The sequence below is a fragment of the Perca fluviatilis genome, chromosome 6, assembly GCF_010015445.1.
Source record: "Perca fluviatilis chromosome 6, GENO_Pfluv_1.0, whole genome shotgun sequence".
Taxonomy (NCBI): Eukaryota; Metazoa; Chordata; class Actinopteri; order Perciformes; family Percidae; genus Perca; species Perca fluviatilis.
The window spans coordinates 33,907,367-33,927,509 of NC_053117.1; the positions used below are offsets into that span (position 1 = coordinate 33,907,367).

Genomic DNA, 20,143 nt, shown 5'->3' on the forward strand with positions numbered 1-20,143 from the left:
TTCTAAACTGGTAAAATAAATAATGAGAGTTGCTGAAAACTTTCAGGTTTTTAGTGTCCTACCTCAGTGTCTGCATCGGTGGCTTTAAGCTCAAACTCAGTGATGGTCTTCCTCACTCCCTCTTGGACCCTCATGCCAGGAACCTGGAGCAGAGGCAGGGAGTCGTCCACTGGCTTGATGGTAATGTAGAAAGTCTGGGCAACCTGGAGACGACATGTACAGGACAATATGACGCCATTTCTGTTTCTAAACAGTTATCACTACAGGTTTTTTTGGGTTTGTTTCTTCCATCTCTCTATCACTAATTTTATTCACTGGTAAATTTTACTTGTGCATCAATGACTTCAGTTTAGGATTATATTTGTTACAGACCAATGACAACTATGTATTTTCTAAATTTGGTGACTTGCACATATTTATTTAAACTAAAGGATTTAGGGTTTCTTTACTCCTACTTCTTAAATACAGTACATACAAGTTTATAAAACAATACTGACATACCCTAATGTACCATATGTAAAGAGTGGATACCCACTTAATTTGTGTTCGCACTGCTGAAGCCTCATATTAACTTCAGCTGAATGCATTTTTACACAGAAAGCCAGTATGAACAAGAGGAACGATTACAGTGACCAATAGCTCTTTCAATATACCTATAGGCATGTGGGTATTATTCCAAGACTGACTTGAAAAAATGTGAACCTATCTTTGAAGCCTATTGTATTTTCTGAAGAAAAAAAAAACTGTCACAAAGCTGAAAACAAGGCTGATTTTGTAGCTATTGAAAATTTTTTGGAGACACCCGCTGATCATGCCTCTTATGCAGTAGAAAATACAGAGCAGACTCCCCAGACTAATGTTCAATCTTAAAAGATTGAGCTTGCTTTGGTGATAGCCAGACTAATATGCAGTCACTTTCAGCTGGAAATTTGACACATCTGTAAAACCCAGATGACATAACCCAAATAGCACAAACTTGCAGTTATTACAGAAACTCTATGCCCTTGAGCAATCTCATCTCACCACTAACAAGTATAAATAGTCTGCTTAAGTAACACTTTAAAATGAAATAAAACTCATCTTTAATGCAGAACACTTGGTTATCAATATGCCTTGCTATTCTAAGAGAAAATTGAACAGGTCTCCCATGGAGAGAAGGAGAGTTAACAAAAGTAAAAGCACCAAACCACTTCACAAACACTAACCACTACAGTGCCCACAAAAGCCACACACTGCAGTCAGCCAGGCGTGAAGGCCAAATGACCCTTTTCACATGTTTACTCAAGTCCTTGTGGTCCTCATTAGTCTGGATTAGCAAGGCAGATTTATGTATGAGGCGAACTCGGGGGCGGGCGGTGCTGGAAGGGCTGGACTGCCATTTCTTCACCACTTTAAAAGTTTGGAGTTCATTGGATTTCATATATATTTATATTTTATATTGAAATGTAATTACTGTGCTATGGGTCAGAACACTTTTACTGGCCCTGTGTCACTATTTCAGGCTGGAAAGCTTAGTCTCAAAACAAAAAAAACTAGGACAAAGCATTCTGAAAGGTCTTTTATATGGAGGAGGAACACTGTCTGTCTTTATTTCATCATTGCAGAGAGAGAGACACCGACGTGCCAAATGGGGTTTTTTTTGTTAAAAGAGGCTCAACCACGAATCAGGCACATGGCCGTCTGCCTCTTCAAAACTGATCAGAGTTGTCTTATCCCACACTTTTGATTATGTGATGAGGGATGTCTAACACTGAGCACTTGGCTAAGACTTATGTAGCTCTTAAAGACAAAAGAGCTACAGTTTGTTGTTATTTTTTGCTATAGCTGACCAAGTGTCCTACAGCCTTGAGCATCTTTAACATGGTCTTGGTGAAATAATATATTTGAAAATTGCCACAAAAACATAGCCTGGAAATCCAGACCCAAATCCGAAAGATTAAGGGTCTGGCATTGAGTAATGAAAATGGCCCAACTCGAGGGGCGGCACCAAGCATGCATTTGAAAATCTCACTGCACGCAATTGGATAACACTACAACCAATCACAACAATACACAGGGTGACGTATCCAGAGCGAAGAAACAACTGGTGGTCATCCGTAGCCATCTTGCAATGTTTACTAATGACTTCGACGTCGCAGCGCTGTCGTCATCTGTTTAGCTCGCCTCTGGCCCGCCTATATCAGATACACCGATGTGATTGGTGCAGCTCGTCTCCAAGGGCATAGTTAATGAGCATCATTACTGAATGTCAGAGTGACTCGCTGAGTAAATTCAAATTGTGCTCTCGCGAGAACTATGGATTTCCAGGATGGATTTCCAACAAAAACACACAAGAATGAAGGGAAAATTAGCTACTGAGACACTTGGGGAACAAAAGGTTTCCCCCTTCACTAAAGTAATATACTGAAACAACCACTAACGTGACTAGTGAGAGTGTGGAGATAAAAATTGTGCGCTGGGCCCTTTGACCTTCTAGTGGAAGTGAAATAGGCAGTAATGAAATCTGATCTGATCAGCTGAACGCAACGCAAGGGTAAAAAGGGCCAAAGGGTCCCAAACAAAGTTCCTTCAACTTGTCATAGCGTATAACCAGGTGTGATGAAAACGTTCTTCAAGGTACCCTTTTGAGCTCCCATGATGTTGAACCAAACTGAACCACAGCACCCCTAATAGGTCTTCAAGTCCTTTTTTTGTTCTTTCGAGTGTTGCTCACCTCATTTGTCCCGTCAGACACGGTGAAGGAGAACTGGTCGGCATGCTTCTCTTCTTCACTGGTGTGGACGTACTGGATGCTACGCGATGCCAGGTCGGCCTGGGTGAATGTGCTGATTCTGGTGCCTGGAGAGAGAGAAGAAGAATAGCTGTTAGTTGAGCTGGAACAATCATAATAAAAAAATAAAAAAATAAAAAATATACTTACTACTCTTGTGGCAACACATGCTGCCACACTCACTTTGCATTACTTACAGTATTTATCCATTTTGTTGTTTTCTACCAATCTTTCCCATATTGAATTTCAGTGTCAATTGTCTTGTTGTCCAATTCTTCTGTGTCTCTTTGTAATCATCTGTGTTTTTTGTTTTGTTTTATTTTATAGATCTTTTCTATTTTGGGATTAGACAGTTTTATAAGGTGGGGGGCCTCCCTTCCCATTTTTTCCCAGCGCACACACAGAGTTCCTTTCCTCTTTTCTTTGTTGGCTTTTTTTATTTTAATGAGCAAATAAACTAAAACTAAATGTAAACCTTTTTAAAGCGCCCATATTATGCTCATTTTCAGGTTCATAATTGTATTTTGAGGTTGTACCAGAATAGGTTTACATGGTTTAATTTTCAAAAAACACCATATTTTTGTTGTACTGCACATTGCTGCAGCTCCTCTTTTCACCCTGTGTTCAGGTCTCTATTTTAGCTACAGAGTGAGACATCCTACTTCTGTACCATCTTTGTTGGGATTCACACATGCGCAGTAGCTGGGTAAGGATCACATCAGCTAGCTAGCTGTTTCTCTTCAGTCAGTACAAGGCAGGATTAGCCGGGAGACTACTTCTAAATGAGGGCGCACTTCCAACTTTGCGTGGAATACCTGCTGAACAGGGACATGTAAGTAGTTCTTTTGTAGATTGTGGTGAACTTGTGTGTGTTGTAGCAGTGTTTTGCCATTGAGAATGAGTGGGCTAACCGCCAGCATGGTAGCGCTAGCATGGTAGCATGGCTAGTGACGTAGAAAACCCCGCAGATTTTGAACAGGTCACCCGGAGACTGAAGGCAGGTTACAGTGAGAAACCCGTATCTCACTCAAAACAGCATGGATGTTTTGTTTTTTCCAAGTTTGTATGTGTGTGGAAGCACCAGAGACACAACATAACACCCCAAATCCCAGAAAAAGTGATTTTTTCATAATATGGGTACTTTAACGAGGCTCAAGCTCTGTTTCACTCTCTGACGCCTTCATGGATAAAAACTCAGTGGGAAACTTAATCAAGTTTGATTGCAGCGATCAAACTATTCTGAGGAAAACTAAAAGGAAATTGTCTAAAAAAACCCACATTTTTAATTTCTGTTGATTTGTCAGGGCTGGCTGCTTAAAGACACTTGTAAAAGCTTTTAGAAAGGCAACAATGGAGTTCTTTGTGTGATACTGAAATGTAATTATGGTTATGTTTGATATATACAGTGTGTGACACTGACATTAATTAGTTATGTATGGTGTATGCCGGGGAGAGAATGGACAGAAGTTCAGCAAAAGTGTCCATTTTCTATTATTTCCATCTCTGATTTTTCATTTCCTAACATTTCATTTTCACAGCAGACAGTTTAACGAATCAAAAATGTTATCATATAAATTGCTTTATTAATACCAGATGGGTGTAGAAAAGTATTTATGCCTGGATATGAGAGCATGTGAGTCCTATAATTCACAGCTAACAGCATTTTACCATTAACTGATATTTAAATATTTTAAATTAGGCTGTCGCTGTTTGTTACAGGCTTGTCATTGTATGAAGGGATAGTCAATCATCTATAAATGGACCTCTCATGCCACCAGTGGCTTTGATGTGAAGGTAATAACTTCACGGCAAAGTTATTTCCCTCAGCAGATGGGATGGTTGAAAGGTTATTTTCCTTTGCAGATGGGAGGAATTTTTCAAAAAATAAAAAAACATTAACAATGAGGCAGGTCAAATAATATAAAGGGGGCTTAAGGAAATGGAAAATGAGCGTTTTTCAACATTAATCTTCTTCACGTCAACTTTTGACAAAGTGAAACACGCTGAAGTCTGTGGTCCTCCTAGCTTGTGTCATCTATTCCCCAGCTGGAAGGTTATACATCATCGTAATCAGGACAGGCACACAGGGAGACAGAGGCAATATTCTCAGTCAGAGATGAAAATACCTGCTTATTTGCCCCATCATATTAAATGGAAATGTATTTTCCATTTGTCTTGACAGAAAATAGCAGGGAAGAGGTTGGTTTCCAGAAGTATAAACACAGACTGTGCAACTCTGATTTAATTCTATGATATGAGCATCACAAAAGGATGAAAAATGTGTATCTTCAATACTTAATAGAAAAAAAAGATTAGAGAAAGAAAAAACAGTACCATGCTCAATAGGGAGGAGGCAGGTCAATAGTTTTAGAGCTGTACAATTTAATTTCACACAAATCGAACAACCAGTATGCTTTCTATGTGTGATATAATTGGCAGTGACATTTAAAAGTCTCAGCTGGATTGATGTCTGATGGCGCTGGTATCGTACAGTTTCCTGTTGGTATTAAATGGTAAAAGTACGTGGATTTCTGTATACAAACTACAAAAGAAAGTACATTATAAATATTAACATATGGTATACACTGTGCATCTTCAGTATGTAGTATGCCATTGGGACATAATTGATAACCCAGAGCAGAGCTGGTCAGGAGGGACTCCTTGTCAATTATTTAAAGTTCTGTGAGTGGAGCCAAGAAGCCACAGTTTCTTTTGTATTCTAGTCAGCGAACCTTGCAGAACCAATTGGCATGATGGTTTTTTTGACACTGATTTAAATTGTTCTTTTTTTCCTTCCTTCATGACCACATACAAAATGACATTTGAAGATAAGCTATCCAAATGCCTGGACTTCTATACAGCCAGCAAAACGAATGTAATTGCTCTAGTTGCCTCTGACTTAGTCTATATCCACGTTGTTCCACTTCCAGGATTGCTCTGGTGCTGCTGGATGTCCGTCACCTTCCTCTTTCTTGGTGTTAGCATTTTAAACTCCGGTGGATTTCTGAGGACTATGGTTAACTGCTAGACTACCTGTCCAATCTGAGTTTTGTGTTGCATGACTAAAACAACCTTTGAACGTACACACGTTCCACCAAAACAAGTTCCTTCCAGAGGCTATTTTGCAGCAGCACGGGGGCTCTGTCTGGCAACTGTGATTGGTTTAAAGAAATGCCAATAAACCAGAGCACATTTTTCTCCCATCCCGGAATGCCGTGTGGACTAGCCAGACCCTCCTCCACAGCTCTGTGGAGGCAATGCGAGACTACCTCTGACTGTGTATACTTCCTTTTGAAAGCACTGAAAGCAATTCTTCATTACTTCTGATTGGTGGAGCCGCTGACAACAGTCTCTTAGGAGTGACGTGGCAGGAAAATGCCACTGCTGAACTGCTGCAGGAACACTGAAGTCCTGACAGAAAATTCATGAAAGGCTGCACTTCATCTTTCCCCTGGCATGTGCATCTGTGCTCTCTACTCTTTTGTACCTTTATGAAAGTCTGAGCCTAAAACCTTACCCCCCCAGAGTTGTCTCTAACAGAAGTTGCAGTAAACATAAGAGGAATTTGAGTTGAGGCAGTGAGTTACAGTCATCATTGATTTGTGCGGCAGGTGTCTTTTTGACAAACGCTAGAGAGGGGTGTCATAACCTTAGTAAGTTAATAAGCCTTTTGAAGACTTCTGCTTTGAACGTGGGCATTCATCTCTCCGTGCTGTTACCTTGACATTCCTTGTAGGCTGACAAGCTATCCCGCTGGAGCAGGGAGCTAGCTGTGCGTGTTAGCATGGAATGACGGTCTGGCTGAATGGCTATAGCGGTAATTATCCAGAGTTGCTCTGTGGCTCTGAGGTGAGCTGAAGCTCGAAGATCAGAGAGTGTGTTAACATCTAGCTAATTAGCATGCTGCGAGAGCGTTCAGCGATGTGTGGAATCCATTCAGCTGGGGACAGGATTGTTCAATAGCACAGAAGCGAATAATCACCTCTTTGTGGTTGGAAGATGCATCATTTTGTTTGTTTTCATGTTTTTTTTCTTGCATAAACACAGTTTAAGGTGACATACTCTGAACATTTTTTAATTTCCCCGTGTAAAAAAAAACTGATTTTGATAGTGCTGAAGAAATATGCACATAAAAGGTTGTTGTATTTCAAGAGTTTTGGAATATACTGAAAGGGAATTTTGTGTGTGTGTGTGTGTGTGTGTGTGTGTTTGTGTGTGTGTGCGCATGCGTGTGTGTAGTTATCAAAGCTAGAATAAATCTTTCTCTATATGAATTAATGTTATGAGTATTTTTCTACTCCCCTCCCTCCCGCGCACGCACACACACACACACACACACACACACACACACACACACACACACACACACACACACACACACACACACACACAGACACACACACACAATGTGTTGTGAGCATTCATTTTCTGAAAGCCTTAGAAATAACATTAACATTCATATTTGTATTCAACAGTAATACAACTCCAAAAAAATAAAAAATATTTTCTCTTATGCTCTTAAATAATGCATGCTGTAGCATTATCAGTGGATTAAGTAAGAGAGATACATTTTACTCAATATACAGTACACAACTCTATTAGGCCTTTACTGTGGGTACATAATAATGTTGCCCTTGAGCTTATTAGATGTGTTCGTGCAGTTTTCATTCAAGCATTTCATTCAAATACTCACTGCCAGTATAAATGTTATTTCTCACCCACACCAAGCCCTGGCAGCACATCAACCCCACCCTCATTCACCTTCACTGGATCCCGATCAAGTCCTGTATTTCACACAAAATCCTCCTCCTCACCTACAGATCATTCCATGGCCTCGCCCCCCCAGTACTTATCAGACCTCCTCAAACCCTATACCCCTTCCCAGAATCTATCTTGGGATCTTACTGTGGCAACCAGTAAAGTAGACTAAATGCAAGAGTACAGCGCAATTTCATTGAATTTCATATTTTACTAAGATAAACTACTAGCCTCTTGGGGGGCGCCAAAGTACGACATTTTAAAATTCTACACCTACTAGCCTTTACATGCATTAACAATGTGTAGCAGTGGAACTAATGTCATTACTTGTATAAAGATATGTTTCACAAATTAGATACCTTTTTTACAGTTGCCAGAACTCAAACTCTGCCAAATGGAGTTTGGAGGCTGGTGGCGCTTGACAGACATAGACAGCTAGTTTATTTTTCTGCACCTCAAATAATGGTATGGAGATGTCTTTTCAATTACTGTACATGGTAATTGCCAGACCTTCCTCCACAGCGCTGCGGAGGAAGGTCTGGCTAGTACACACAACATTCTGGGATAGGAGAAAAACGTGCTCTGGTTTATTGGCATTTCTTTAAACCAATCACAATTGCCTAGGGTGGTGCGCTGGTGGAACAACGGTGCCTCGGCAAAATAGCCTTGGTAAGGAACTTGTTTTGGTGGAACATGTGTACGTTCAAAGGTTGTTTTAGTTGTGCAACAGAAAACTCAGATTTGACAGATAGTCACCTGTTATAGGCATAATAATATGCTCCATCATAGGGATGACCTAATAAATAGTTAACTTTGAGTTCCAAAACCAGAAACACAGATCCTGTCGGTACCTGGGCTGATGGCGTGCTCCAGGTGACCCAGGCTCATCTGTTTGGTGATGCGGTAGATGAGCTCGCCCGGTTCGCTGTCCTGGTCGCTGGCCGACAGCTGCAGCGTGGTCAGCTTCTTCATTGAGTTTTCATCAAGCACCAGGCCTTTGTTCACCACCACAGAGGGAGGTAGACGGTCCTCTGGGGGGGAGAAGAAGAAGAAGATTAGTCATGGAAGAAGAGGAGCGGAGGAAAATCATGAAAGGAAAGAAAAAGAAACCCTCCAGGCAAAGATTTATTAGTAAAAGCATGGTGGCCTTTCCCGAGTTTATGAAAACAATTCATCCAAAAGGAGATAAAACAATTCAGAGCCGATTTTTCATGCTGGTACAATGTGAAAAATATGGACTGAAGCAGCGGAAGGGAAAGAAACAGACTTATTTGGAGAGGAGAGAAGATTGGAGGAGCAGAGGGGTGTGTTATGGTCCTGGAGAAATGACACAACAAGTACAAAACCAGAAAAAGTTGGGCGACGGAGAAAAAAAAGGGAGTTAGGCACATCAGGAGGTGTGAAAGAGTGATATAGGTTTAAGAGATTTGGACAAACGGATGAGAAAAGATTGAGAGAAGGGCAGAGAAGTAATCAAAGGGCATTGTGGTAGAAAGAGATATGAACAGAGAGCTTCACTGTAGTCACATCTGAGAGAGCAGAAGAGAGAAAAAGTGGAAAAAGTGCAGGAATAATAAAGAACAAGATAAAACGTGAGCTGGGAAAGATATGAGCGAATCAGGACGCTGTTGAACCGTGAGGGACAGCCAATCCTTCAGTCTCCAGTAGCTGCATGAGAAGTCTGGATTTTAACTGCTGAACCACTGCAACAGTTTGGCTGAGTCCACAGAAGGAAGTGAATGGAAAAATAAAGTTTGGGTGTTTTTAGCTGTCACAAGCGACAAGAAACTATCCAGCTGACTGAGAGACACCGAAGTTTGATGATACAGTGGACGAAATTTGCATGAACTTATTCTGTCCTGACATTTTCTAAAAATATATAAGTATTTAGAAAAAAAGTATTTATCTATACCAATTTTCAACAGCTAACAGTGGCTCTACACAATTCATATTCAGGATGTGTCCAAGGTTCTGTGCCACATTAGCAAGCATGCAGGACAAAGGGATAAATCTATTGTAATTGCCTTCTTCTCTCTTCACCAAATGAAGGAACACTTCAGCCTATTTGATTGCTGCAGGTAACAGGGGATGGAGGAAACCCTACCGAGCACACTGATGAAGAAGGACTGGTCGATCAGTTTGTTGCCCTCGGAATCAAGCAGGTTGAACTTGAAAGACAGGCTGCCTCCCTTCTCTCCTTTCTCGTGGCTGTACTGCAGCAGGCCTGCAAGACAGAGACACGCACACAGTGTTAAGTTACTGTTGTGTTTCAGCTCCATGCATACTTTAACACTGACTGCTAGGGGAAAAAATGACAGCATTTCAATAATTAACAATCTCTCCAAGAATCTTTTTTTTTCACCTTTGAATTAGCAAGCAATATCCCGTAGACAGTTTTTTTTTTCTTTCTCTTATTTATCAATCTAGATTGTTTCGGTGTGAGTTGCCCATCGTTGGAGATATCAGCCATGAACTGTCTCTTTAAAGGAACACGGCGACTTACTGGAACTTTATCTTATTCACCGTATCCCCCAGAGTCAGATAGGTCCATACATACCCTTCTCATCTCCGTGCGTGTCGTAACTCTGTCTGATTCACCCACTGCTAGCCTAGCTTAGCACAGATTCTGGAGGTAACCGGCTCCATCTAGCCTACTGCTCCCAATAAGTGACAAAATAATGCCAACATTTTTCTATTTACATGTTGTGATTTGTATAGTCACAGCGTGTACAAATAACCAGGTCACATGAGACACAGCCATCTTCTAACCGTATACATACTGGGAACTATATTCTCAGAAGGTGAAGCACTGCTACTTGGGCGGAGTGATTTGCTGTGATCTTTCAAACTTTGATATAAATGTGCCAAATCACAGTTTTCATCACAGGAGGTTTAGAAGTCAAATTTGAGAAAATCAATTACTAAACTAAGAATGCTGGGATTTGTTTTCTTGACCACCACGCTGTAGAATTCCAAGTTGTATACGTTTAAAGCAAATATCTATTGCTTCTCAACTGACTCTCTGTCAGAAAATTTCTCGTCACTTCAACAATAACAACAAAACACTTGCTGACTATATTTCTCGTGGATAAAGCAAAGACTTCAGCAGAATTACACAAAATAAAAAGAAAGACTTCTGTTATGGTTACGTCTGTACAAATAGAACAGGGACGAGCGTGGAGCTTAAAACTGGGAGAAACACAGAGGACCACAAAAATAGAAAAACCTTTGTTGACGTCCTCCTGAGTGAAGCTCTGAACGGGACCTTTGACAGAAATCTTCTCCACTCGTTCGCTCTTGTTGAGCTGAAGTTTTCCGGCCGGAGGGTCTTTGGTCAGGACGTACCTGAGCTTCAGGCTGTCTGAGTCGATGTCTGTACCCTTCAGATTCTGCTCTGTGATTTTAGACGAAGATCCTGAAATAATCCAGAGAACCCAGTGTAATTAAGTAAGTAAGTAAGTAAATAAGTAAGTAAAGTTTATTTGTAGTGCACCTTTCACAGATAAAAATCGCAAAGTGCTTCACAATAAAATGCAATACAATACAACAAATACAACTCGACCGTGCAGGTCTCTAAAAATAAGGACCAGGATTTTAAATTGAATTTGTCTTTATCTCCCTTTGAATGCTTAATTTAAGACTTTTCTCACACTTTTTTATAACTCTGCTGAGACCTTGTATCAACATAAAGTGCTAATGGGACCCTCCTTCCTCCCCCCCCACCTGCTGGGAGCTGCAGGCCTCTGTTGACGGTCATTCTGGGTCCTTCACTCTTCCTGACGTCCATGGTGAACTCCAGGCGGCCCGTGTACGTATAGATGCCGTCGGTGAGCGTGAAACCCATTTCGTCGGCACCCCCGCTGACTGTTTCAGGTGTGTAGACCAGCAACTGGTCGAGGACGTCCTGGTAGGTGAAGGTAGATCCCTGCGTGAGGACCCGGCCGTTCTCCAGCGGCTGAGAGTAAAACTGCCGTCTGCGGACTTTACCTGAGGGAATGAGAGATTAATGAAGCTCTGATTTTGAAGAGGGTATAAGTGTGTGGTAGCTGAATAAAGCAGCACCTCACACTGTATCTGGTTCAGCACCGTGATTATCTCAGTTAAACGGAGGACATTGGATTTTTTTCATGCAGTACATGAAAGTTAAGAAAGGTCTTTGTACTAACTAATGAGACTTTTTAGATTCCACTAAATTACACTGCTTCCTCAAATCAAAGCCCAGATTTAAATGGGATTTGAGCCTAAATCCTGGAGCATAATGAGAGGACACACACACACACACACAGGTTTGTGGCACTATCTTTATGGGGACCCGTCATTGACATAATGCATTCCCTAGCCCCTTACCCTAACCTTAACCATTACAACTAAATGCCTAACCTTAACCCTTACTCTAACCCTAACCATAACCTAATTCTATCCCTAATACTAAAACCAAGTCTTAACCCTCAAACAGCCCTTTAACATTGTGGGGTCCAGCATTTTGGCCCCACAAAGCTGTCAGGACCCCACAAGTATACTGGACCATACGAATATAGTTAAACAAGAACACACACACACACACACACACACACACACACACTCTCTCTCTCTCCTTTACACACATACATTTTCAAAATATTTTCATTCTTTTAAATATTGACTTATATATTTGAGGCTGGTAGTTAAAAGTAAAAACAACAAAAGAGCAGATGACAATCTATTGCGCAATGAATTATTAGATAGTGACAGAGGAAACCGAACACATTAACCCCTCGGCCACCAGGTCACCTCCACTGATATTTGCTTTTAACACAAACACATAAATCTAAACAAGCATTCCACGCAAGCTTTCAGTGTGATTTTGTGTCATGGTTCGATACTCTGACAGATTTGTATTGGTACCTGAAAAGCTCCTAATAAGGATCCCATACATTTTTGTTATTACAGAATTCTTACCAAGATGTGTTCTTATCAGGACATTTTACAGTTGAAAAACAAACTCTGTGCTCTCTGTAATGTGGACATATGTTATGAAATTCATTGTACATACTGTACAGTTCCTTGTTATTGTAGTTTCTATCACTATTATATTTATTCATATACAGTATCTAATAGTGGATTCATAATTTATTGAAAATCAAAAAAACACCCAGCCAGTACCAAATTTTTGGGTGGAATAATCCATGAGGGTCATCTGCTGAACTGGCTTTTTGAGCGCTGTCATCAAGACTGAAAATTCAGTAATTTCATATTGTTGTGAACATTTTTTAATAATGTTTAGCTAGAGGTGCGTAGAGGTGTTTTGTGAGCTGGAATTTATCTTCATCTTCACCAGATGATAAAAACATGCAGATTAGACGAGTTTAAAATAAAAAGCAGGGATTTTCATGGACAGAGGCTCTTGATCGTGACATGGTCAAACATTTGAAACTGGATCCCAGTCCTCTTCCTACTGGTTATAAAAAATGGATTCCATGAAATTAAACAATTTCACTTAGATATAATATGTAACTTTTCACCTTTAAATGTCAAACAACAAGTATTTTGATAAGTTGTGTACTTACATTATCCCAAATGTTTCCAAAAATGTTCAAACCCAGACAAATCTGTCATCTTATTTAAGCTAACGGTACATTACATTTGATTGCCTGTCGATGGCTTTTGTTATTGTTTTGATTGAGAAACCCCATAGCGACAGAAAATGACATATTGTACGTTTAGGCAAGAAACAAAATTGGACATTAGCTGACATAAAAATCAAAATGTTTTTCTCTCTGTCATAGATTAATAAAAGTATTGAATTGATCACATTGATTATAGGCATTACACTCTGTAAAACAAGTAAACATTGAATTTCTATTAAACTGGCTCCTAACTAGATTCCTGTCTAATTATATTCACAATGTGAAACAATTAAAACTTTCTCTGCTGACATGAGCTGAAACTTGAAGAGGGAATGCTTTCCAAAAATATTCATAAATATGTGAGGTAATTTATTCTGCACTGCCTGTCTTCTTCTTCTTCTTTTTTTTATATGAGACAAGTATCCATAAAAACTGGTTGGCTGTCTTTATTAAAGTCAGTATCCTACATCTTAAACAAAACATAATCTAATTGACTCGTTATGGGATTGATATTTTCCTTTAATACAAATTTAGCATTAACATTTTTTGCATTTTTTTGTCTCTCATTTGACATTATTCCAGCATGACAAATCACTTATTGCTTTTCACTTTCTTCATTGAATTTTTCCTGATTCTGTAAACTTTGCTAAAATTGGGTAAGATAAAATATTGCTGAGTATTTTTGTCCAGAAAAAATGAATTTCTTTTAGTCTACCAGGTTTTGTCAGGCAGGAGAGAAAACTCAATTTGGGATGGTGAGGGGACGTCAGGAAAACAGAGTGTTTGGAGGTCAGTTGATTTGAGTGTGTGTCATTGTGCTGTGTGCAGCGAGTGTGTGAGAAATGGCTGCAGTCAGTGTGCTGCACTGCAGCTGATCAACGGTGTGTTTGTCTTCTTTTAAACTGTTTAGGTGTCGGAAGTGAGAGTAATGTGTTTACAAGTGTGTGTGTGTGTGTGTGTGTGTGTGTGTGTGTGTGTGTGTGTCTGTGTCTGTCTGTGTGTGCGTTAATCTCTTTCAAGTTCAGAACAATTTACTATCAACATGTTGGATACCCCTCAGCATAACTCTCTGCTGGGCTGTTTATTAGTTTGTGCTGTGTGTGTGTGTGTGTGTGGAATATCTGATAGTATACGTGTTGTGAATAGGAGTATGTGTGTGAGTATATATGCATAATTTCCAATGTTTACCTGCAGTAAATATGCTACGTCTGTATGTATTTAAATATACATGATAATCTGCTTTTGAAACACCTCTGTAGGTCCATTAAATTTACTTATGGCATCATAATTACTGCTTAATGGTTGGTTTAAACACTAAAATACATAAATGTATGCATCTTATGGGCGAATGACAATTAAAAGCATTTGAAAGGACATGTCCTTGTCTTTCAGTGAATGTTTTACTTCTATGCTGCCTCTTGAAAAATAGACTTTCATCTTAAAGCAACATGATTAAATAAAAGACAACATACGTGTAAATGTAAATGCCTACAGTGTAGGGCTGGGTCACGTTTGAAAAAATTACAAAATTAGCCCTGTACACTTAAAGGGATGCCAATGCCATTTGTACTTTGTTTGAAATCATGAACCTTCCGCATTTCATGCATTTGTTTTTATCAGACGCCACAGGCCTGTAGTAAAAGTCATACTTTCTAACGTTTTTGTAGCATCTCGGCACACTGAACTGCCGGCTCTGTTAAATACACTGCGCTGGACTACACCACACAACAGATGTATGGGTTGTAGCTGCTGTGGTGCTGGGCCAATAACACGTCACAATAAATCAAAGAATGCTTGAGGTGTTTGGCTGTAAGCAAAGCCATACAGATAATCATTTTTTTATAGATCTGGGTACAAAATGGATCAAATGCAGATATTATAATAATAATAATAATAATTTATACTTTATTAATTTTAACATTACGCACAGGCCTGGAATACACTCACACATGCTCAGTACAGTATATATGCACTAATGGAGAGATGTCAGAGTGTGGGGGCTAAAGCTGTCAACAAAGGAGGTGAACTGGCACTTCTCTAGCTACCAGTCCACCACCATACTTTGGTCCGTATGGTGACTTGAACCGGCTCCCAACCCAACTCCCTACAGACTGAGCAATGCTGCCATATCGTTTGACTGGAGAAGTTTTGATACTGCTTGTAGGTGTAGGTGAGCCAAGAGAGACGTTCACAAGTCTGTTCTCTAGTGGGGGGTGTACGGCACGAACCGGGTTACTTAAAAGAACCAGTCTTCTCATCAAGAAGTGGAACCAGTTTAGTAGTAGATTGATAAATTACCAGATTTTTCTTCGAACTTTAGCATTAAAAGAGACCAAAACCTGAAGTTTGATGAACACTTTCATCCAGGATGTGGAGCTAAAGTCGCGCTCAGAATCTAGTGAAGAATTGTGACTTCTGCAGTGTACAATGTTTTATTTCATTTTTATTTTATTGTTTATTTTTGCAGGGACATCGCACAATTAAAAGAAATTCCACCAGAGGGAGCTAGCAGCTAATTTCCATCATCAGGAACAGCAAGCTAAAACTATTGCAGTATCATACAACAGCCGTGGCATAAATCCTCCCTTCATGAACGTTTTAATGTTCCATTTTTGTTGATTCAAGGTTATGGTTATTTTGAAATGTACTGCATCGTACTGAAAGGTGTTTCTAATATTTTGTTGAACTTGTCAATTTCCAGCGTCCAGCGCCCGCGTCGTTTAAATAGCAAATGCACCTGCGCCCATGGGCATGCTGGTCTTACAGGGAGGTGTGTTCAGGTGAATTCTTGGCGTATTGCTTTCTTGAGGCAGCGAGAAGCGATCGCGCCATTGACCAACAAACACCTGGTCAATAGAAAATTAGTAAAATGCACCTAGGCTTATGCACAGCGTGCGCACACTATTCTTGTTACACACACACACACACACACAAAAATATTACAAATAAAAATATTACGGTGCAAATCCGGCATCATAATAGCAATGCGCCAAGCTACAAACGCACCTGGCTTTTAAAGGGAATGGGAGATGACAATCTGATTGGTTTATTGCATGTTACGCCCAAAACACACTTATGAATTAATGAAGACACTAAGTACAACCGTTTTGAACCAATGCGCCCAGCACACTGACCCTTCTTTCCTACATCAAACTAGCGAAAGTGGATTTGGACACGCCCTAAACGCACCTGCGCCATGCGCTTCACACCGTGCGCTTAGATCGTTAAAATAGGGCCCTAAATAGTCAAAGCTCCTCTCAGCATAATGAAGGTAGGATTTACTGTATTACAGGGTTGTTGCATTGGACTGCATTCTTTTTTAGCTAGATAGACCTAATAACTGAGTGTAAGCCTATACACAGTAGCATGTTTATGTCAGTGCTCACCGTAGGAAGGCTTCCTGACAATGGTGAAGAGGATCTCGTTCTCCGGTGTGTCCTGGTCGTGGACGCTGAGAGACGAGTTAGTGATGACGACTCCAGAGTTTTCCTCCACGTGGATGCTGCTGACCGCCACCACAGGCTCTCTGTCCTCTTTACTCTGCTTAGAGAGGAGAAATAAAACACTTCATAAGATAATACTCCCAGATTCCTGCAATCAAATGGATTGACTAGCATGAAGTCAGTTTGTATATAAACACACTCTATACCAGTGGTTCCCAACCTGGGGTCCGGGTACCCCTTAGGGGGGGCGGCAAAGATCACAGGGGGTGCGCAAGTCTTTATCTGGTTTAAGGTAAAAAAAAATATATTTGCACATGTTAAACAAATATATAGAATATATATTGTATACAAAAGTCTGTATGGAAAACTATATATTTTTGTTCTCGCTTAAAATTGTAGGCAGGCTACTTAGTAGGCCAAACCTCCAGGACCTCTTAACCTGGGACCCTTGCTGTCATCAGGTCAGCTGCTAGCTGCTATCATCCTCGTCTTTCCTGCCGCCACGGCATCACTATTTTATGAATGAAACATGGCGGAGAAACGTAAAAATGCTGATAACTCTCAAGAGTCACCTCAACTTCGATTTTGGGGGGGGGGGGGGTGGCTCAGCTTTTCTTAGACATAAGTAGGGGGGGTGCCAATGAAAAAAGGTTGGGAACCACTGCTCTATACTACCACCTCTACATACACAAACACACCAATTCTTACAGCATGCATACAGCTCACGTGCAAACACACACACACACACACACACACACACACACGCATACGCACGCACACACACACAGACACACACACATACTTAACCGCTTACTGACAGCCTCATCAATTCAACTCAAGACAGGCTTAAGTGATTGATTTGGACGCTGAGTGTGTTTAGGCTGACAGTCTGAGGACAGAGCTGTTTACATTTTTTTTTAGCTGATGTCACATGCAGATTAAGAATAGTGGTTTGGTCCATTTTTACATTACTGGTGTGTGAAGCTGTAAAGTCCCAACTAAACTTAAACAGCTCAAACTTTTCCTGATGACACAGAGCAGCTGTAATAGTCAGTGTGTTTTGGTCCTCAGGGTGAAAAGTTGTCATGATAATAAGTAAAAATGATCACAAGAAATGATCGACAGATGTAGTTCATCTAATTTCCAGAATACAGTAAAGGACAAAAGCAAATGTTTAAGGAATTTAAAAACATTTAAGGGTGAATTATTTGCTTTTATAACTTTCACCAACAACTCCAGACCTCCATCTAATAATCTCTAATTTTAGCTCTCACTTTTACTGAAAACACGATAATGGGATTCCAGAGTGTCAATGAATAATTTATGTAACACGGGAGGAGGTTCATGGTGATAATTGGGACTGATGGAGGTGCAGGAGGAAATGTCATGAAATTGCCTAAATTAAGAGTTTTCTTCCTGTTAGAAAAGAAACCATTTACCTGGATGTCAATTTCGACATTGAAAGCCTCTGTCTGGCTGTGCCCGTCGCTGATGTAAAAGCTGAAGGCGTCCTGTTCAGCCGGAGCTTTGTGCGAGCTGTCTTGTACGTAGAAGATGTGGTCAGACGTAAGGTCCTCCACAGAGAAAGGCACATCGGGGGTGATGACCCGCGAGCCGCCAACTGAGCCTCCTAATGGACGGGACAATAGAAAGACAGTCATTAGAAATCTGAACCCCGGACGCCTGGGTAGCTCACCTTGTAGAGCGCGCGCCCATATAGTCCTCGATGCAGCGGCCGCGGGTTTGACTCCAACCTGCGGCCCTTTGCTGCATGTCATTTCCCCTCACTCACTCTCTCCCCCTTCATGTCTTCAGCTGTCCTATACAAATAAAGGCCTAAAATGCCACCTTTAAACATTTTTTAAAAGCATGGTTAATACAGCAGCAGCAGTGTGATCATGCCATATGAAATATATAGCTGTGTGTTTGTGAGGTGTGCATCTGTGCGAGTCCAAGTTAATGTGTTTATTTACTACACTTTTTTTTTTTGAACATTTTATTGTATTCATTGTAAAAATTTGACTTCTTCTATTATTTGAACTGTTAAAAGCCCTCCTAGGGACTGGTGTTGCGAATTAGCCTTGGCTACAAACACTGTGATACAGGCATCGGATTGTTATTTCTGTAATAATCTATGCTTTTTTGTATCTGTCCCCATTTAAATAAACTACAAATAAAAATAAATAAATGCCCCAAAAAATTAGAACCCCGTTCACTTATCTTGAGTCCATGCTATTTTAAGAAACTGTTACTTTTATTTCTTGTTTTACCATAAAAAGCACTATTTTTACACAAGTTCTGTCACTTTTTCACTGCTTATTATGAAACTCTCCATTCATGCACATCTACAGCTGAGACTTTACAGTCACCGCAGTCTCATAACAGTCGCACTTTGTACACGGCAACATTTACCGTAGAGTAACACAAAACTCATGTGGCTCTCAGGCGACCAGTTACCGGGCCATCACTTATAACATCTGACAGCTGGGATGACAGCAAACCTGGTCACTTTTCCACAAACAGCCTTTTTATTTCCCTTTAGTCACAACTGTCTGGCAGTTTGGATGCAGGATAGCTGCACCGAGACACTTTCAAAGTTCCTTTCAATTCTGGCACTTCATGGCATTGAAGGAGAGTCGTAGTGAATGTACAAAAATCAACCTTGAAATCTCTGAAGTTTGAGACAAAGTGTGAGCGTCATTGTCACAGAAGATGGATGACTCCGTAGTGAGCTGAGTCAGGGCTATGCAGAGAATAGCTGATGTTTGTAAATCACATCACATCTCCATCATCTCGCTGTTATAAGGTGAGGGAAGGGAGTCTCCTATCTGAACTCTGATATCTGATCAGGATGGGAAATCACCTGCAGCCACCAGAGAAATGGGGACATTTTTTTGATCCGTTCTCAAACAGGTTATCGGCTGATTTCAGAATGGAAAACGAGAAGGCACACTGCTGGCATCTATCTCAGATTGTTCCCAAGTTGTGAAACTATATATGAGTAGAGGAAATGGAAATGGAAATTGTTCAGGGACATGAAGCCCAGATGTGTTAAGTTAAGATCATAGGGAGCATGCTGTAATATTAATCAAAGAATTATGTCATTTCACAATAAAAAAAACATATCTAATTACTGCTTTTCACACCTTTAAATATTTCTGACTTTTAAGCTTACGGTTGCTGTAAAGGAATCATTTACTGAAAACATTTATATTGAATATATTAAATCATATTTTGCTGAGTAACTTCATTATGGTCTCCAGCCGACGGTGTTACCAAATTCAATAAAAAAATAACAACAATCATGAATGAATGTACTGCAAAATGTGTTAATTATTGTGTTGAAATGAAATTAATGAATGAATGAGTGATAGATAATTTAATAAAAAACGTTTAAAGCCCCACTAGCTGCTCCTGAGGCTGTTCTCTGATCTGTGTCGCATATGTTGCAGCTTGTAAAGCATATATATATATATATTTTTTTTATGTATTTTGACTTGACCAAACACGTCAGTGCTCATCATGGGGACCATGAATATCCACAGCTGACTTAAAGTAAATCTGGC

At 40.2% G+C, this 20,143-nt stretch overlaps 1 protein-coding gene across 1 annotated transcript in view; it reads right to left on the reverse strand.

Moving 5' to 3' along the window:
- The window catches only part of fras1 (Fraser extracellular matrix complex subunit 1), a 266,280-nt gene that overhangs the window by 27,766 nt on the left and 218,371 nt on the right, over positions 1-20,143 (reverse strand). Inside the window, 8 exon segments of the mRNA XM_039804033.1 lie at positions 63-203; positions 2,714-2,838; positions 8,380-8,559; positions 9,633-9,752; positions 10,755-10,943; positions 11,252-11,515; positions 16,521-16,677; positions 18,017-18,207. Of these exon segments, the coding sequence (XP_039659967.1) occupies positions 63-203; positions 2,714-2,838; positions 8,380-8,559; positions 9,633-9,752; positions 10,755-10,943; positions 11,252-11,515; positions 16,521-16,677; positions 18,017-18,207 (1,367 nt within the window).